This window comes from Emys orbicularis, chromosome 5 (assembly GCF_028017835.1).
Source record: "Emys orbicularis isolate rEmyOrb1 chromosome 5, rEmyOrb1.hap1, whole genome shotgun sequence".
Classification (NCBI taxonomy): Eukaryota; Metazoa; Chordata; order Testudines; family Emydidae; genus Emys; species Emys orbicularis.
The window spans coordinates 47,311,178-47,332,807 of NC_088687.1; the positions used below are offsets into that span (position 1 = coordinate 47,311,178).

At 41.0% G+C, this 21,630-nt stretch overlaps 1 protein-coding gene across 2 annotated transcripts in view; it reads left to right on the forward strand.

Annotated features, from left to right (window-relative positions):
* The first annotated feature begins 5,789 nt into the window (after positions 1–5,789).
* The window catches only part of JADE1 (jade family PHD finger 1), a 58,133-nt gene continuing 42,292 nt past the window's right edge, over positions 5,790–21,630 (forward strand). For both annotated transcript variants that reach the window (XM_065404866.1, XM_065404867.1), the window contains exons 1-2: positions 5,790–5,978; positions 18,920–18,997. In XM_065404866.1, the coding sequence (XP_065260938.1) occupies positions 18,946–18,997 (52 nt within the window). In that variant the 5' untranslated portion in view covers positions 5,790–5,978; positions 18,920–18,945. The remainder of the gene's footprint in view (positions 5,979–18,919; positions 18,998–21,630) is intronic.

The window sequence follows — 21,630 nt, forward strand, 5'->3', positions numbered from 1 at the left end:
ATGCTTGGGGCACAGCCTTACTTGCCAGTCAAATCTTTCATCATGTACAAAAGCATATTGTTGACTTTAAAAGTGATGCATCAATTTCATCCTGCCTACCTCAGAGACCTACAATTTAACTCCCTGCTTAGTAGCTCCCTTGAGGTTCTTGTTCTGCTCGTTTCCTGTCAGCTCCTACTTTTAAATTGAAATCATTTGGCAATTTGTGTTTCTAGTAGCTGTGATTCTAGATTTTGGAATTCATTACCTTTGGATATTTGCCTAGCCTTTTCCCTGTCAACTTAAAATTAAGATGAATATATACCCATTTTCCTTAGTGACTAAATTTTATTTGTAAAAGCAGCTTAAGATGTTTGCATGAAAGGTGCCATAGAGGAATAAATTGTATTACATTGTGTAGTATATAACAGGATAAGAGAGGGAGTGTAGTTTAGTGGTTAAAGCTCTGGACTGATAGGCATGACTTCTGGTTTTACCAATAGCTCAGTGGTTTGAGCATTGGCCTGCTAAACCCAGGGTTGTGCGTTCAATCCTTGACAGGGCCATTTAGGAATCTGGGGCAAAAATCTGTGTGGGGATTGGTCCTGCTTTGAGCAGGGGGTTGGACTAGATGACCTCCTCAGGTCCCTTCCAACCCTGATATTGTATGATTCTATGATTTACTGTGTGACTTGTGCAAGTGACTTCACTTCTATATGACTCTGCTTACCGGTATGTAAAATTAATATTATAATCCCTACCTCACAGGGCTGTCATGATACATGTGTCTGCTCCACAGTATAGGCCACTGAGAGCAAACTACCTCAGTCCTCTATTCTCTGTCATGCGCTGTGAGATAATGACCTCCCATGTAGGGTGACCACCTTTTCAAAAGGCAAAAGCGGGACACATGCAGGAGGCTCCCCTGTGGCCCTATCTCTTGCCCCTCCTCTTCCCCTGATCCCCCGGCCCCTGCTGCTCCTCATTCCCCCCCAAGGCCCTGACCCTTGGCCAGGCTGGAAGCTGGAGCTGGGCTGTGATAAGAGCCGCCAAGGAAGCCTGGGCCACTGTGGGAAGCCCCAGATCCTCCAGCTGCCATGGGCAAGGTGCTGGGGTGCCAGAGAGCAGCCCCCGGCCTGTGTCCCCGGCCTGTGTCCCCACTCCCCCGGAGCATCCACTTCAGCCCTGCCCCACTGGGAAGAGGCTGGCACCGCCCCTGAGCCTCGAGTGGCGCACCAGGGAATCTGGGACAAATGCTGTTCTGGAGTCATTTAGCCTGCGACCGGGACTTGAATGCTGCATTTCGGGACTGTCCTGCCCCATTTGGGATAGGTGGTCACCCTACTCCCAGGACAGCTACATTCCATTAGAATAAAGGAACTGTTAACCACAAGAATGAGACTCCTGAGTGCAACAGAAAGAGCTTTCTCTGAGACTGACCCATGAATCTGGGACTCACTCTCAGAAGACCTCAGCTGCAAAGCAAAATGCAAAACCCCACTTCTTCAATCCAATCTTCTCATGTCAGCATCCCACCCCTTGCCTGAAATTGAGTCCCTAAACCTAGGGACAGAGGGGAAGAGAGAGGGAACCATATGTGCACTCTTTATAATTTTGTGAGATGCTCGGATACCACACTGTGTTCAGTAAAAGAAACCAGACAGATAGATAGGATTAGACATAATTATGGCTAGATGGTGCCTTTAAGGTCCATACCTATTTTAGAAGTGTGTGAAGGAGCCACGTGGCTGAAGAAGATCCAGAACAAATTCTAGCTGAGTCATCCAGAATTCTTCCATGGGCTCCAGGGAAACAAATGCTGCAGCAGGAGATTTACTATCCATTTGCAGAAGTATTTGTGACAGTTGCATGAGAGGCGGTAAGGAAGCTCTGCTCTCTTTCTTGGTTAGGACAAGAGAACAGATGAGAAAATGTTTTGCTTTGCCATATTTAGAAGTATTAAAATATAACAATATACAGTTTATAAGTACAATATATTTATATCTATATATGGCAAAATCTTATTCATCGTGCTTATGTAGTAGTTGAATTGAAGTAAAAAGGACTGTTCATGTTAGGCAAACAGGCTTTGGCCCAATTGTGTATCTTATCTATATACCCTATACATATCCCATCTCTTACATAGCAGATGCGAGAGCTCTGCTGGAATTCTTACTCCTGAAGATCAGATGCTGGGTCAGCATTTTGTTCTTGCCTCAGGTTTCTAATCTTAGTGAGAAAGGAATGGGAAGGGGGAAATGGTCTTTATAAATTGGGGCTAAAAGAGCAAAATGATGGATTAGAGTTGTAAGTGATACTGTGACTGAGTTAAACAGTGATGCGGGGAACTCAAGTTCATTAGCTCTGCTTTCACTTTCATAGGACAAGACTTCTGCAGGGACTAACATAAAGGATGTCAAGCATAAAAGGAGTAACTGGTGTTATCAAATAAAGAATGAAACACAATAGGAAGAATAGACAGTGAAAAGGTTTTAGCAGATGCTGCTGCAGCATTACATCTCCCCTTAAAATTGTAACAGAGATATAGCGAAAAGCCATATTTCTTCCTCCTGGCCTTGTTTCAGCTCAGAAACAACAGTACGTGGTATGAAGTGGGATGAATGAAGCAACTATATAAAATACTCATAGATTTGAATAGTTTAGATGCAATTTTAATAAGCATTGAATACACTCGATGTGCAGTTTGGGGCAGGGGCCATGTCTTCTTACTTGTTTGTATAGAGCCTAGCAAAATGGAGCCCCGATGCTAACTGTATTATCTGGGTACTACTTGGATAGAAATAAATAATAGTAATGATACATTATTATTTCACAGAAGGAAGAGAGAGGCCTTGAGTGTTGTTGTGCCTGAGAAATTTTATTAGAACAAGATATTAAGTAATCTCCTGATTGGGGAGATGTCCTATAAAAGAGAGAGGGTGAAATCCTGTTCCCATTGAAGTCAATGACAACATTGCTATTGACTTCAGTAGGAGTAGGACTTTACTTATAACCTGCAGAGCTGCTCAATAGTGGAGTAAAAGATAATAGAGGGCTCTATTAGATCTGTCTCTTATTTTGTCACTTCTTAACCTCTCTTTGATAAGTTAAGTAGATTTTGTATCAGCATAATTATTTTTGCGAGGGTGTGATATTTTTTTAAAATATTTTTTACCAAAAATAGTTATACTGGTACAACCCCAAGTGTGGCTTACGCTGGCATAGCTGTACTGGGTTATAAAACACCTTTACACTGGTATAGTTGAAGTAGTACAGCTTGTGTATAGACAAGTCCTAAATCCATCACTGTAATGTGTTTTCCACACCACAAGTCATGCTTGTAACTTCTTAAAAATCTTTCAACATACTTCTTAAAGTGTGGACACTAGTACTGTCTCACCAATGCCATATATTTCTACTTACTATTCCCCTGTTTATATATCCAAGGATTGTGTTAATCCTTTTTGCCACAGCATCATACTGGGAACTCATGTTCAGTTGGGTTTCTACAATGACTTCTAAGTTCTTTTCAGTCACTGCTTTCCAGGATACAGTCCATGATCCTGTAAGCACTGCCTACACTCTTTGTTCCTAGACATATGACCTTGTACAACACCAAGGTAAGTGCTAATGACTCCTAATATGCAAGTCAGAATTTAAATATTCATTGTTATATTTTTGTTTTACAAAAAAAGGCAATGAACTAAGAAAGAGGGTACAAAGCAACCAGAAATCCAAGGAGAATGAGGCAGGATGGTTCTAGTCTTCATCAACAGAAGGGAGAATACTTGCTCAGTGTTATCACGAAGTAAAATTTTCCACTCCTTTTTTGAAAGGGGTCAGGAAGATGGGAACTGGTGGCTGAAAGTTATGATAGGATTAAGTGAATTTAAAATAATGTTGTTATAGTTTGTCTATTGATTTGATCAATCGTAGGGTTTTATACTACTGCCCATCACCATAGTATCTGAGCACCTTTCATATAATATAGATTGGCAGTAACAAAGTCCCTAGTGAACTTAATGAGTTCTTTCTTATTGGGTTATGAAAAGCTATATTGTATGGTTTCTGTTTGTGTGTTTGTTTTGGGGCAGAGAGAGTGGTTGATGTGGTAATGGGGGAAGAGTTTATCAAACAGGAAAGTATTACATTTCCTACAGGCAATCATCCTTGTGTGAGGGTGCCACCACATGAGTGTTTCCAGGCACTGATCCTGGAAAACACTCAGGAGAGTAACTTTATGCATGCAGGTAGCCTAAATTATATCAATGGGATACTGGTGCAGTTATGACATTATTCTCCTGAGTAAATGTTGGCAGAATTGGGCCTTAAGGCCCTGGGATAATAAAGTTAGATAATAGATTTACATTGGTATGTGAATGAAGCTAAACAACACATGTAAATAAAAAGCTGGGGAAGAGAGCCCCATTCTAGGCTCCCAAACCTGAAGACTGCTAATGCTGCTTTTTTGGGGAGGAAATAAATATACAAATACAAACTTTATTTTTTGTTTTCTTTTGTTTTCACAGTGAAAACATATTAACAAAAAAGAGGATATTTTTGTAGTTCTGTTTTGTATATTTCAGAAAGTATAACAATGAGTCCAGTTCTGCAGGTGGATGGATGGGTAGATGTATGATGTGCCTGGATAAATTGTTGATGAATAGCAGAGCAATTCCTTTGCTGAACTAAGGTGTGACTTTCTGGCACACAGGGTAAAAGTATCGCCCTGGGGAGCTGCATTAACGTGTAATTATGTATTTACTGTCTTTGGAATTATTTTCTACAGACAGCTTTATTTCTGTATTTGAGATTATAATACCTGTTCTCTGTATCATTATTCTTTCCTGGCTATACCCAGGAACTCTGTGTAAATGAAGAGATTCCACTGTTTTCCCAGGGAAAATGAACTAATGGACTGAGGAAAAGCATTTTATACTAAAAATTATTTTCAGTTCTGCATTTAAATGCCCTCTTTTTCATAATGAAAACTTTGGCAAATAATTTGATACTGATTCATAATACATTTTTTCTAAATTGTATTTTAAAAGAACTAAATTTGAGCTTCAAGACATTTTGGCCTAATTTTCACCCTTCTCTCCCCAGTCTCCTATGGCAAAGTTTGAGAAGCAGAAGGGTTAGAGTGGGGGACTGAGAATCAGAAGTCAATTCTAATCCTTGCTGTGACTATTACTTACTGTATGAATTTGGGCAAGTTATTTAATCGCTCTGTGCCTCAGTTTCCCTTTAAAAAATAGATCCCTGGCCATGGGGCTGGGATGGTGTGAGGCATTAATAAATTAACAGTTGTGAAATATTTTGAGATATTTGGAAAAAAGTGTTCACTAGTACATATTAAAAATAACAGTAGCAATACTTTGTGCAAACATGTATAAATAATTACCAGATGCAAATCTTCTATTGTTTTTAATATATATGATAGTAGGAGTGGAATACAGGGCTGATCTCAAGCAGTGAGTAACAATTTTGAATGAGTAAGACTTCAAGCAACGGGTGAGTTCGACTGGAAACGTCTCAGTGCAAAATATTCTTCATCACAAGAGGGAGATACTTCAGTAAAATCCATTCAGAAATGAAGGCACCTCCCTGCAATTGTAAATGGAGCACGACCTCTCCAGTGAGGGCTGTGAAGAGTTAAATCAGACAGTTCCTAAGTGTTGTAGTCTCTCCTCTTCCCCACCCTGTTTTCCCCCCTCTCTGTTTTTTCTCTCTCTCTCTCTCTCCTTCTAGTTTTGGCAGGGGATTAAAGTAGCTCCCCCCTGTGGCAGCAGTGACCCAGAAATGAGTTTGATTCACAGAGTCCTTCCTCCATAACAAGTAAAAACGTCAGTCTGTGTGTGTGTGTGTGTGTATGTGTGTGAAGGGAGCCACAATCTGCTCCCACTCTCCAGTGCTTGTCTGAACTCATGAGGCAGCACAGACCCCTTCGCGCAGAGAAACTCCAACCTCACTGGCAACCATCGCGGCAGCAGCAGCAGGTAACTGTGTCCAGATTCTGACTCTCCTCCTCGCCGCCGCCGCAGTGTGAGCCGGGGGAGCAGCCAGCACAGCCATATTTGATGGGGTTTTGTTGCTTTGCTTTGGAGTTCTCCAGAAGCAGCTAGAGAGCAATTTAATGCCGAAGGTCGCTGCCTAGTGGAAATAATATAGTACGTCATTAATATGGCGCCAAAAGATTTGCTTCTTGATATGGAGCGAGGGGAGGCAGTTGAGTTGCAGCTTCACTATCCCACAAGCAACTTGTGCATTGCTGGGGAGGGAGGGAGCGGTGGGAGGAGGAAATAGATGATTATTTTGCAGCTTTGAGAAACGATGTGATGTAGGGAGTGTTCTGCTAGCTGGTTTTCATTTTGCTGCAGACTTTGCGATGGCAAATAAGGCTCTTGCAGCTTTCAAGGTGCACCAGCTAAATTAACACAGTTCTCCACTTAAGTTTTTTATTTGATATGTATTTGACTTTGCTGTAGGTTTTTTTAAAAAAATGAGAGTGGTAAGGGGAGTATTCTGAATTAATTAATGCTGCATCAGCCTGGTTGAAAAGTAAAAAGCATTGTATCAACTTGGTAGACAGATGGCAATGGCAGAGCGCAGGTCCTTTTAGATATAGACCTATAGACAGGGGGGAGGGGGGTGGCCATGGCCAGTATCTGTCACTGTGTCACCCACATGTCCAAAATATCCATTGCATCAATTCAAGGGCGGCGAGGGTGTTAGTTTGTGTGCAGGCAGCTTTGCAATTACATTCATCCAAATCGTGTTTGGATTTTACTTGCAGTAGTTTTAAAAAAAAATGCTTGGAAAGTATAAAAACCGTTGACCGGTGAAATTAGGCAGAAGTTTCCTTTTGGAGTAGGAGAGCGTTGGCCAATTAGTCGTGAACTTGATGCGATTGTGATTTTAGGCACTAATGGGCATTTGTGGAGGAGGTGTAGGGTTTAGCATATTGCCACATCCATTTATTTTCAGCCGAGTCCGAGTGTACAGTAGCTCCTGCTGGAGAGCAAGTTGTAACAGCCTTGAAGTGCACGTGTTGGGAGAGTGTGAGTGTATGGAGGGAAGGGGTGTGTGTGTGTGTCTGAGTAGGGAGGAGGTGGGGGTGGTGGTTTGGCTGCTCGGGCTCTGCTGGGTGGCAGCAGATTCTCTCGGTGCCCAGCGCTGCTGCTGCTGAGAATGATGGATGCGGGCAGGGGCTGGAATGTTGACCCGAGATTCAGTCCCGTCGGAACGGTCTCGTTTGCTGCAGAGATTCGACACCCCGCTAGCCTCCCCCGGCGGGAAGGAGGAGGGGTTTGCCTCATCGGGCTCCTCTGTGCTGGGTCTGGGAGGGGGGTAGGGGCCACTGCAAGCAGGTGCACGGCGGCAGTAAGAGCGGCCAAGAGGCTTCTGAACTTCTCCATTCAATGCGATCCTTCCCAGTTCCACCACCCCACTCCCGCGGGGGGCTGGCGAGTTCAAATCCACGCGGGGTTCCATTGCACAAGCAAACACGTGCGGGTGCTTGATATAAACTTCTGCAAGCCATTTTCGTTCATTCAGGGAGAAATCGGGGGCTAGATTCGGCCCACAACTACCCGTGCAGTCGCATTCAGACAAGGGTGCCACTTGCGTTTAGTGGGGGTGGCACTTGAATAACCCCGATCCTATTAAGTGCACTGTAGAATTAATCATTGGGGTGCCACATTAATTTCCCCAATAGCACGGTGATGGGTACAATTATTATGCATTAAAATAAATAGCACAATTCATAATTAGTATAACCATAATAAATACAGTGAATTGCAATGGCTATTGCCGATGAAGCTCTTAAATCTCCCAGATGATATTGAAATGCATATGTAGTTATAAGGATATACTAATGAAATCAAGAGGTGATGCAAAATGTCTGTGAGATTGTACAGGTGTAAGGGAAGACTTTGGCTCTTAATAGCTCTCCCTCTTCCTTTACTAAGGCCTTGACAAGGGAAATGGGTGTAGGTTATGGTGTTTTCAAATAACTGCATCATTTCGATCTAACGGGCCATCCTTGGCGTCCCCAGAGTGCAGCGCAGGCGATTATTCCAGTTGCTGAAATTAGACAAAGCCGCCCTGCTGCTGCTCCTCGTATCCCTGGACTCTGTTCGTTGCATGCTCAGATTTTGCAGATTTTCAAGCTTTGGGTCTTGATTTTTTTTTCTTCGCTATTCATTAGCAGTTTATGGTGCGGATTTTATTATTTTGGGGAGGGTGGTGGTAGAGGGTGGTGTGTGTTTGTTTGCACCGCCTGGTGGATGGTTTCCTATGACAAGAGGTGATACACAGTTTCCAGAACTGTCTGGCAGTGGGAGGAGAGACCGACAGAAAACGAGCTCAAGTCTCAGTGCTGCTGCGAGTCAATCCTAGTCGAAACCGTCCCCCACCTCGCCCTCCCCAGACATTGCAACATGGAGAGCGGGGGGTGGAGATGGGGAGGGTTGCATGGCCGTAGCAATGATATGGATTTGGGAAACAGGGAGCTGAGCTGGGGGCATCAAGTTTGATTTGCAGCTGAGCGGATTGGTGCATCTGTTGGGAGGGGAGGAGCAGAGGGAGAGGGACAGGAGGAGGCGGGGGAGATCTGGTCAGTTTCATACGGAGACAAACAGGAGAGGTGCAGATGAGATGGGATTTTTGCCTGCCGTGCACGAAGGTGCTATCATCGCTAGAAGGATTTAGTCCAGCGACAGCAGCGCTGCTGGGGGGAGGGGGGTAATACTTTCTTCCCGGCTTCTCCACCTCCCTTCCCAGTCTTTGTTTGTGTCTGATGCCTCCGTCCGGACCTCACAGTACGAGCAGCCTCCACGGCGGCGCTGCGAGCCCACGGCACCGGTATTGGCTGGCGATAAATGAGCTCTGTGTTGTGTGGATCGGGAAAGCTGGGTGGGTTTAGGAGACAGAACTCTACCTCTTAGCAGCTGCCGCCCCAGCATGCTAGGAGCTCCGGGTGGGAACGTATATTTGAACCAGAAAGAGCTGAAAAATAAAGGGTGATGTTTTAAGAATACAAGCAGCAGAATTGCTTCATTACCAGAAAAGCAGACTTTAAACATGGCCTCAGAATGAGCCTCCCAAAATAAGGAAGCCTTCCTAAAACCAAGGCAGTTCTAGATCTGCAGTCCACTATCCCAGCAGTGAATATTTGTTTTGATCACATATGCAAATTATTAACGTTATTAAACGATTTTTTTGACAATTATTTAGCTTTCAAGAGCTCTGTTCTTGGGAACTAAGGTATCAGTATGGGAGGTTTTGGAACAAATTGATAAACAAGTAATAACTCACCAGAGCAGATGGTATTCACCTAAGAGTTCTGAAGAAACTTGAATATGAAATTGCAGAACTATTAACTGTGGGATGTAACCTATTGCTTAAATCAGCCTCTGTATTGTTGATTTTTTAAAAAAAGATTCCAGAAGTGATCCTGGCAATTACAGTCCAGTAAGCCTAACTTCCGTACCAGGCAAATTGGTTGAAATTATAGTAAAGAATAGAATTATCAAACACATCGATGAACACAGTATATTGGTTAGGAGTCAACACAGCTTTTGTAAATGGTGAGGCATGATTTCTCATCTATTAGAATTTTTTGAGGGTATGAACAAGCATTATGTGGACAAGGGTGATCCAGTTGATGTACCTGGACTTTTAGAAATACTGACAAGGTCACACACCATTACACCAAAGGTTCTTATGCAAACTAAGCAGTCATGGGATAAGAGGGAAGGTCTTCTCATGGATCAGTATCTGGTTTAAAAAATAGGAAACAAAAAAGGGTGGGAACATTAATGGTCAGTTTTCACAATAGAGAGAGGTAAATAGTGGGGTCCCCCCAAGATTTGTATTTGGACCTGTGCTGTTCAACATATTCATTAATGAATTGGAAAAAAGGGAATGAATAGCGAGCTGTCAAAATTTGCAGATGATACAAAATTACTCAAGATAGTTAAGTTCAAAGCTAACTGCAAAGAGTTGCAAAGGGATTTTACTAAACTGGGTGGCTGGGCAATAAAATGGTAGATTTATATGCAGCTCTGTGTAGCTTGAATGCTTGTATCTCTCACCAACAGAAGGTCCAAAAAAAGATTTTACCTCACCCGCCTTATCTCTTGTAAAATTGCAGATGAAATTCACTGTTGATAAATGCAAAGTAATGCACACTGGAAAAAATAATCCCAATGAGAGATACAAAATGATTGGGTGGTAACACTCAAGATCTTGGAGTCGTGGATAGCTTTCTGAAAACATCTGATCAGTGTGCAGCAGCTGCCAAAACCACACAAAAATGTAAGGAATCATTAGGAAAGGGATAGATAATAAAACAGAAAACATTGTAATGCCACTGTATAAATCCGTGGTACACTCACACATTGAATACTGTGTGAAGTTCTGGTCACCCCTTCTCAAAAGAGATTTATTGGAAATGATAACGATACAGAGAAGAGCAACAAAAATGATTAGGGGGATTGAAACCGCTTCCATATGAGGAGACATGAATAAGGGCTGAGACTGTTCATCTTAGAAAAGAGATGACTGAGTGGGGAATATGAATGGTGTGGAGAAAGTGAATAGGGAAGTGTTGTTTACCCCTTCATGTAACACACAAACCAGGGATCACCTGATGAAATAAATAGGCTGCAAGTTTAAAACAAACATAAGAAAGTACTTCTTCACACAATGCACTATCAACCTGTGGAACTCATTGCCAGGGGATGGTGTAAAGGCCAAAACTGTAATGGGGTTCAAAAAGGAATTAAATAAGTTCATGGAGTATAGTCCCACCAGTGCTTGTTAGCCAAGATGGTCAGGGATGCAGTCCCATGCTCTTGGTGTTCCTGATTCTCCAACTGCCAGAAGCTGAGCCTGGATGACAGGATGGATTAATTGATAATTGCCCAGTTTTGTTCATTCTCTCTGAAGCATCTGGCATTGGCCACTCTAAGAAGACAGTATACTGGGGTAGATGGACCATTGGTCTGACCTAGTATGGCCTTTCTTATGGAAATTAACATACCTATGATTAATTTTCCGCTGCAGGCCCTTTCCTTTTTAAGTAATAATTTTTATTCAAATGAAATTAATCTGATGCCAGCAAGCAGAGACTATGCTGGATTTTCAGACCTGTCACTCATCAAATAATAATGGGCCATGCCTTGACACAAATGACTAGTTTATGTAGCTATATGAAAGTTTTAAACATAGCTATCTGCCCTTTGGATAGTTGTTACATTAGAAGTTATGGTAATCGAATAGCAACTTACCAACAGTTGTTTTCCTTTTATTTTCAATTTTAACTTTTATTTTAAATAAAAGATGATTAGTATCACACCCATTCCCAAAGAAAGAGATTTAACTGTGATTTGGATTAACACTTTTGGAGGTAATCATTCTCTTTTAAATAAACATGCTTGCAAGCCTAAGACCTTAATAAATATTACACTAAAATATGTTTGGTATGATTCTGTTTCTAGAGGTTCTCACACTCAGTGGGATATTCTGTTCAGACAGTAAGGGGTGTGCATTTTAGTGACAGGATTCTCCCTCCAGAGGCAGATTTCTCCCCACTGCCTGTTTTAAGCTATGGTTCATACATACGTCTACAATGAAATAATAAAAAACACTTTCCCTCATAGCTGCAAATTTCCCTTTTACCTTCTCCTGTTTCATTTTTAGATCACAGAAATATTATATTAAAAAAATATATCATCTGCCTAATGCTTTTTCCATATGCTCAGTGCTACCTCTTTACACTGCTGCTACCTGCTAGAATTGGCCCAGTTGACAGCACACTCTAGATTGAAGCAATCAATAAATCTAATGGGTGAGGGGTGGGTTAAATTAATAGGTGGGGTCCAATTTCTCATTCCTCTATACCCTGAGTAGTCATTTACACCAGTGCAAAGGCAATGTAAAATGCTACCAAAACCAGAAGGGTAGCATATTGCACTCACTTTGCAGTGTAAATGAGTACATAAGTGGTAAGGCAATGATAATTGACCTGATAGAGCCAAATTCTGCTTTAGTTTATCCTGGTGTAGATTTTGAATAGCTCTACTGAAGTCAATGGAAATATTCCAGATTCATATGGCAAACATATTTGGCCCACATATTTCCCTTGCAAGTTTGTGAGGGCTTGTTCTCCACATATCAAGTCTCTGTGGCCTTTGTACTGTAGAAATGCCCAATATCCCTTTAAAGATAGAATGCTAGCTCAAGTTATATTTCTTGTGTGCATGAAAAAGTGGGATAGCAGAGTATTTTAAACTTGATCAAGATGAGTTCTAAAGTATCAGCATGGATTTTATTTGGATAATATTACTTTTGATTTGGGTTTATCCCTTTTTTCACATATCTGTCTGTAATATATAAAGCACAGTGTTTTCTGGGTGGTATCTGTTGGTGAAGGGAACTAGAAAAGCTGTTTAAGGGATATAGTAATTGGAGACTAATGTCTTCATCTACCATTCAGTTGATTAAGACTAGATTATTCTTTGCTTCCCATTTGTACAAAAGTGTTTGAAGTGATCTCTTGTGTGCTGATGATAATTAGGTCTTAGTGTAGTCAGTATCATTGCAATTAGTCTGTTACTTTCAAGAAAAGCTAATTTTTGAGTCTGTGTTCAGGGTGTACATCTGTCATAATTCTGCTTTCTTTCCTTACTGTCTCTGCAGCTGTTCAATGCAGTTTATTATAGTGACACACATTAACGCTGTTATAGTTAATGGTCTATCAGAGTTTGAATTATAAACTCTGTTTACGCAGAGGTTCATAAAATCATTAAAAAATTCTCTGGTGGGAAATATGATATATAAAAGCTTTGACCTGAGGATGCACATTTATTTTTTTTATAATTATTATAAAAATCTTTCTGTTTAGTCATTAAAATAATAGCAATTTGCCACTTTTAAATGACACCTTCTTCCCCAACCTACCCATCACTTAGAAAGAACTTCAGGTCAGATTCAACAACCAAAAAAGAAAAAATTCACGGAGTTTTGTTACCAGGCAATTGAAGCATGAAAAATTCTATTTAGAGTGGGTGTACATTTTGTGCCATTGTTTACGTGACATTGTTTGGGCTTCTCTTCTAAGGAAACTAGATTGCCTACTTGAAAAAAAAAACGGGGGTCAGATTTTGCCCTCAGTTCTATATCTGTGCAATCCTACTGATTTCTGTGTGGATGAACAAGTGTAGCAAGAAATGTGATATCGGCCTTTAGTTTAATTTTTATGTCCCTTCTTTCCTTTTTAAAATTAGCCTCTTACAACGCTAAGAAAAGCAAAGCCCATCAGCGTATATTGATAAGAACAGAGGATTTGCCATACTGTATCTCACTGTAGGTTCAGATCCAGTGTTTTGCCTCTGGCAATGGATCACTCAGAGGCAGGCCAGAAATTCCATGTCTTTACTGCACCTAGCCAGTTGTGTAGAGATGTACGGGGGATGGATATTATTACCGGACACCTGCAAAGATTTGAAAGTATGAGAGGATTCTGAAGTAGGACATTGTATTTGATTACCAATTAGTCATTTATTTGCATCATATTTTACAAATATTTCTGTGAAATAGGGATTGTCACTATGTCATATACACTAATGGCTCAGAAGCCGCCTCCCAGACTTTAAATATTATTCATTTTAAAATGGTCTGAATAGTATTCAGCACTTGCCCAGTGCTTTACATCTTCAAAGCAGTGTACATAACTAATGAATTAAAGACAGATTATAGTTCGTAGAGCCAGTGCAGTGAAAGAGGAAGAACAGAGCAACTTTAGTAGCCGAGTGATGTGACAGGTGGTGGTATGTCTTGGTAGGGAATAATGCCTCCTGGGCTCTGGGGAAGAGCAGAGAGCAGCAGCACTTGTTGCACCCTGTGCAAGTATAGTGTCTGCCATCCAGCTCCCAGTGCTGCCCTGATGTGGATAGTCAGTTTGCATGTGATGGGGAGTCATAGGGTCATGACCTCCACCCCATCCAGACATGCCCTCACTGCTGTGTGCAGCACTTAGAGCAACACTGATTGTCCCAACACCCCTTGTGATCCAGGAGCACAAGCAGCAGGGTCATGGCTGCCTCCAGTAAAACTGTGCTTTTAGGGCTCCCCAATCTCCACTTCCTTCTACACCAGGGGTAGGCAACCTATGGCACGCGTGCCAAAGGCGGCACGCTAGCTGATTTTCAGTGGCACTCACACTGCCCGGGTCCTGGTCATCGGTCAGGGGGCCTGGCATTTTAATTTAATTTTAAATGAAGCTTCTTAAACATTTTAAAAACCTTATTTACTTTACATACAACAATGGTTTAGTTATATATTATAGACCTATAGAAAGAGACCTTCTAAAAACGTTAAAATGTATTACTGGCACGCAAAACCTTAAATTAGAGTGAATAAATGAAGACTCGGCACAGCACTTCTGAAAGTCTGCCGAACCCTGTTCTACACCATACTTGTGAACGGGCAGCTCTGATAAAGCCGTTAGTAGACATAGGTATTGGCATACTATATATTGGTAGGTCTGTCTCACTTCCAGGAAAGATGGTTGATCTTTAATGTTAAAAGTATGTCACTGGAAATTAAGCCACAACCTACATTGTTAAAGGAATGCTAAAGGTTTGACTTAAAGATACAAAAGTTAGGACAGTTCTGAAGTTCTAGACTGACATATGAATCAAGCCTTTGTGCTTATTTATCATGCATGATACCCACTTTGTCAGACGTGAAACCTTTAAACTTAATGGAAATTTCCATTACATGCATCTGACGAAGTGGGTATTCACCCACGAAAGCTTATGCTCCAATACATCTGTTAGTCTATAAGGTGCCACAGGACTCTTTGTTGCTTTTTATTATCACTGGAATTCCTGCTATTTACACCCGCATAACTGAGGACAAATTTGTCTTACAGGGAACATCTATTGTAGAGTGATTACTGACTTTATTCCATTAGTGCCAAGTAGATTTTTGCTTTGGTTTTTCAATAGCTGGGATCGTGCTGGGGTTGAATACTGTGTGTCCAAATGCTCATTCATAGATGGGCAAGAACTCGGGAAAAGGAGGAGTAGAATGGTTGTAAGACTGAAATTATATTTGCTACCTTATACAAAGTTCTTGGTTAGTCTTCTTGCTCTTGGCCAGAGGTTGTCTAGTATTTCAGTCCAAGCTGGACAGAAATATTATTCTCATTTCTTGTCTGAAAGAAATCTAAACAGTAGTTGTACTATGTATGCTTGGAATCGGCTCTGATTGGCACCTGAGCATCACAATGTACATAAAATGTTATTTGCAATTTCTGTGTATATAATAATTGTGGACCAAATGCGAAAACGTCAGAGATGGGCCAACAGGGATGTCTAGGGCTATAGGTATGCAGCTTAGATATTTGTATTTTATTTTTTCACTGTTTCTCTCAGTGCCCTCTTTACTTGAATCATAGGAAATATTTTCACTGTAAGAAAATTTTACGTTGGTATTGTTAATATTTCTTTAAATTGCAGGTAGAGTTTGTGGCTTGGGAGGAGGTGTAAATTGAGGCACAGGTGTATTTCATCCTCGTGAGTAGGCTTAGTCCTGAAGCGCATAGATCTGGGGTATGTTTCCCAAGCCTTTTTTGGGGATTTGAATCTGAATTTTGCAAATGAACTTTCTTTATAATGAGTCATACCAAATCCTGGATCTGAAACCTTTAAACTTAATCCAAATCTATATCCAAACTTTATGGCTGCTGCCTGACTCATGTATTTTGAGCTTGATATTGAATCTGTCTATTAAATGCATAAAGTTCTAGTTTATTCTAAAATTGTTGATTCAGAAAAAGTTTAATAATATAATTGTGGGAGATTGTGTAACTGATTATTATTCTTTCACCTCTGAAATTACCTGGGGGAAGATTGTGTAATTGATTATTATTCTTTCGCCTCTGAATATATGTTGCCCTCTGAAATAGTTATGAAAAGTCATGATGAAATTAGCGACACCTCTACCCCGATATAACGTGACCCGATATAACACGAATTCGGATATAACGTGGTAAAGCAGTGCGGATCAAAACAAGTTCGATATAACGCGGTTTTACCTATAATGCGGTAAGATTTTTTGACTCCCGAGGACAGCGTTATATAGGGGTAGAGGTGTATTTGGTTTCATATTAACTTTTAGTGGACAAACATTTGCAACATAAAACCACTGTGCATCTCAAAGACAGCCATATTCACTCTAATTTCTGATACGGTAAGTCACTTTAGGTTAGATAAATCAATCTTATTGATTTTACATAGTGCCACAAAGGAGGAAAATCCTCCAGTGCATCAACCCTTATTATTATACCAGGTTCCCTGGAGAAGTAAAAGATAATTGTGGCTTTCATTACTCAAGATCTTTCAATTATGATAAAATGGGAGTTAATTAAGCAAAAAACCCGTACCCCTTTCTGTATATGAGTCATTTTGTTTGAGAAGGTATTTGTACATTTTTATTGGGACTATCAGCAAGTTTTGGTCAAGACTTCCCTCTTTTCAAGTGGGAATTGTTCTTACAAAAGTTGAAAGTACTAACAGCAATTTTACTGCAATGAGATATATTTGTCTCTCTGAACCTGGTTATGTATTGAAGCTATTTCTTCCACTGGCCCCATACAGCATGGAGCTGTTTTGCTGAAAGGTTCTTAGGAAATCCCAGTTTATATGAGAATACCAGGTTTAGATTTTCTGCACCAAGTAAGAATCAAAAATCTTAGGCAGTTGATTTCTGAATCTGCCCCTGGGAGGGGTGCATTGGCATTTTGCTGCTAATGCATCACCCAGTTCTCATTGTCACTACAGTTGATACATGGCAAATGAAGACTCATGGAATTCGATGTACACCCTAGAGTACTTGTCACTTTAACTCATGGTGAACATGCTTTGCTACCCTTGTCATGTCATGTTGTTTCCGCTTTTTAACTTCAATTTTTATGGGCTTTTACATTTCGATGCTCACCAGCTATTGAAGACTTTAAAGAAAATTAAATTTAGAATTATTCCACATCATAAAGCATTAGAACATATCACCTCTGCTTGGGGTGTTGGTGTTAGAGGTGAAAGTTGTGTATCTTAAGTCAGTGGGTTCAAGGGCAGTTCAGCTTGATAGTTACTGAAAGTCATTGCCATCCGGCAGTTTCCTAGCAGCCTCTTTATTACGAGTTGGGGGGTCTGTCTAGCTCCTACAGAACAGGCATGCTGCATCAAAGAAGCCAGCATAACATTTGGCATTAGGCCAGAGAGGGTAATATAAAAGCATGCTTGGGAGGAGGGAACTGTTCTGTCATCACAGAGGTGGTTTCTTCTAGAGCAGTGCTTCTCAAAGTCGGGCCACCGCTTGTGCAGGGAAAGCCCCTGGCGGTCTGGGCCGGTTTGTTTACCTACCGCATCCGCAGGTTTGGCCGATTGCGGCTCCCACTGGCTGCGGTTCGCCGCTCCAGGCCAATGGGGGCAGCGGGAAGGGCGGCCAGCACATCCCTCGGCCCATGCTGCTTCCCGCAGCCCCCATTGGCCTGGAGCAGCGAACCGCGGCAGGTAAACAAACCGGCCCGGACCGCCAGGGGCTTTCCCTGAAAAAGCGGTGGACCGGCTTTGAGAAGCACTATTCTAGAGCAGTGGTTCTCAAACTTTTTTTTCCGCAGACCACTTGAAAATGGCTGAGTGTCTCGTTGGACCACTTAATGATCTTTCCAAATGTTGTTTGTACCATTAGCTAACTATTGTAAAGCGCTTTGGATAAAAGCGCTATATAAAAAAAGTAATAATAATAAACTTTTTTGTTCTACAAATAAAAGCATACAACTCATTTTAATATCAGTAGTCTTACCTTTCTAACGCAATGGATGTGCCCTCTCTCCCCTGCCGCGGCAGCCCCCAAGCTGGGGTTGGGAAGAAGGGGGATCTCTCCCTCTTTCCCCCACTGCAGCAGCCCCTGAGCTGGGGCTGGGAAGAAGCGGGGTTTCTCCCCCACCGCAGCAGCCACAGTGCTGAGGCTGGGAAGGAGGGCCGTCTCTTCCCCGCAGCCGCAGTCCTGGAGCTGGGGAAAGTCGCTTTTTTCTCTGGCTGCCGCAGTCCTGCACATCTCAAATTCTCCCCACCCCCTCTTCTCAACCCACTGTCCCCTCCCACCTATCCCCCATTTCCCCCAAGGCAACCACCTCACCTTACATGTGCATCATCTCCAGGGTCCAGGCAGCTAATTAGTGGAGCCATGCCTGCGCCCCCACTAATTAGATGGGTGGCCCTTCATTCTCTTGTGTGCGGCCGCCCAGGCGCTCACCTTAGAGGGAACTATCCACGGACCACCAGAATGGAGCTTGGGTACGAGGACCATAGTTTGAGAATCTCTGTTCTAGAGCATGGTTGATGCACATTAGCTGGTTAGAGAGGGGAAGACTCCATTGCTGCTCCCTGCTCTGTGGATAAATGGATGACTTTTTTCTCCAGTGCTGTTACGCTGGCACCTTCCACCAGGACTAAAATTGCTTCAAAAACATATCAGCCAATCTACATATTTACAGAGGCAATAATACTACAATTTTATTGCTAATCTAGAGCCACAATGGGGTGGAGGAAAATCTAACCAGTGTGAGTACTTTTACTGTAGGTCTTCACCTACTGTAGACTTCTGAAAACACAAAAATATGCTTTTGCTTCTGGAGATGAATGTGACCACAGGACTGTCATCAGACCTCCTTAAATCACATTTTCACCTGCCCATATGATATATGTCTAATTACTCATCTTTTGGATGTTTACTATTTATATTTTAAATGCTATTTAAAGCTGTTTGTTTTCATTTGTATGCTGTAAATCCTGGAATGCCATCTGAAACACAACTTGCTGGTTGTGTATTATCTTGGGTTAAGTGCTGTCTCATTGCTTTACAGGCCACCAGCTGTTTCCCGTGGAGATCATGAAACGAGGTCGGCTTCCTAGCAGCAGTGAGGATTCTGATGACAATGGCAGTAAGTGCTCCTTTGTTGTGCTTGGAGAGCACTAGGTTATGAGTTTGTTGAAACCATACTTTAATGTAATATTTTACATAACGGAGGTATTTTGCATAGCAGCTGGGTCACAGAAAGTTGGGGGAGAACACAAATATTAGGAAACTGTTCTACAATAAAATATTTTCAGAATAGGTGAGCTGTATATAACAGCATGCCCCAAGACTTGCTGTTGATTATAGAGTGTTTGATAATAAGGTGAAACAAAGAATTTTTTTAAAGGTCCTTTGTGGTGCAAGCAATACAGCTTATTACAAGAACAGAATTAGCACATCATCAGTTATTAACATTGTTGACTTGCTTAACTTTTAATAGAGGGACAGAAGATTGCTCTAAAATTGTAATTTTTTTTGACGATTTCATACTCTCCTTGTACAATGGTTGCATATAATTCTTCTGCCTCAGACTTTTATAAGAATAATTATTTGTGACAATCTTTTTTTAATGAATATTAAAGGTTTCCTATGTTTATTTTGGTGTTATTAACATTAGTGGATGACATACATTCAGGAAAAAAAGAATTTGATTTGTTCAGTAGTATGGGTGTCTCTTGGCATAATTAATATGAGCTACTTAAAATATCTCACTTGTTCAGATAATGGAGAATTGGTATTCTTTCATTTTAAAAGAAATTGTGACATAGTGGTGGGGTGGGAATTGTGCTAAGATTCTTGTTCGGGCAAGTCAAACAAGTTACTTGTATTCTCCAGCTTCGTAATTTATACAGTTGTCAAAGGCATTATCCTGGTTCTAATCTGGTCTACATGGGTACATGTCGTCTTGGACAAAGGGCGCTATATATGTGCAAAGCGTTATTAGGCAAGATCCTGAGGTCTTTAATTAAAGCTTAAACCAAAACTCAACAGAAAGTTATTGGGAGACTTTCCACTGACTTCAGTGGACTTTGAATCAGGTTTTTAGGCCCTGATCCTGCAGCAGAAGCCATGTAGGTGGACTCCTACACCCATGTGGAATCTCACTGACAATAGTGGGGACTGGCCTATGTAGACCTAATATCAGGACCTACAACTTAACCCTTACATAGGCAAACTGCTATGGAAATCAATGTGTGAAAAAAGGAGTGGAGAAGGTGAAAAAAGAAAAACTGACTTTATTAGGAGTTTGCCTGAGTAAGGAGTAGATTTAAAAAAAACCAGTAAGGGCTTTTGGGATTTGGCCCCTTAATAAAGCTGGGAGAACCTCATAGAGTTGGAGATTTTGAAAAATCTATTAAGCTATTTTTGGATTTGGGAACAAAATGTTTTGGTATTATGGTAAAACAATTTAAATCCTTCCAAAGAAGAATAGATGAAAAAGAAGCAAACGTCTTTCTATAGAGAATAGAGAGTAACCCTCAAAATTCTATATACAGTGTATTTTCATTAGAATTTTTCTTCTCCCTCCGTCCACCCCCGAACTCCCTTTTTTACAGTCTCCTTGTATTTCACTTTGATCATTATTGGTGCCATTTTCACCATACATCTTAATCTAGTTTTTACTCTGACCCCTTTCTGCTCTTTGTATCATGGACTTTTTAAAGTAGAACCTGAACTAGATAATCTTTGAGTTGAAGTTTCAAACTGTGACAGTTGACTGGGTCTGAAATTCAGTAGAACAAGTTCACTCATCTGTTGTTGTTATTTATCTAACTATATCACTGCTTTGTATATTGGAATATCCATCTCTTCAAAAGTGAAGTTGTGTTTTTCTAATAATTATACTCATTTTTCAAAAAATGAGTCTGATACATGCTAGTCAGAGGTCTAAGACAGCTAGCTAGGATAAAAAATACCTGTGTTTTTATGCTCATTGTGATTTAAAGGAAAAAAGTAGTAGTGTACTGTTTATTACGCAGTGTTAACTAACAAATTGATAAAGTATAACTTAGTAGTAAGTCTTGTCAAATAGTTCAAAATGTATTTGTTAAATTATTTGATAAATACCTGTCAGATTTTATTAATATTTTCTCCAAATATTATTTCAAGTATATACCACTTCCTTCCTCTCTCTTGCTTTTGTTGCACTTTCTTTCCAGGCTTCACTTGGCTTCACTCGGCTTCACTCTAGCTTTTCTTTACTATTGTCTAAAATTACTTTGTAGTTTGAGACACAAATCCAACATATGCATTATGCTAATCTGTAGACCTCAAATCAAGAATTTCCCATAAAATCTGAGATGATGTGTGACATAATGATAAAATCTGACTTGTCATCCTGAGAGGCTTCAGCATCCACAAGGACATCCCCTCTGATGCAGTGGCCCCAAACCAGCTCACTGCACCTTCCACATTTGTTTTTTCATAGGTAATCTCTGTATGTATACACACACAGCTCTTCACAGCTGGGCTTCATTTTCTGACTGTCTATAAGAAACATCCTTTTATTCTGGACATATACCCATGTCCTAAGCAAAGTCAGGATCCTCCTTGTTTCCAGGCAAGAAGCAACCATAATGGTCCAACTCTGGAAGTTCATAGACCTAGTTAATTTCCAAAACATTCTTGCAAGTAGCTCCACCCACCAGAAAGCCATGGAATAGAGGATCTAGTGAGTTACTAGGAGCACATACTAAGCACAGTGATTGACATTCTGGC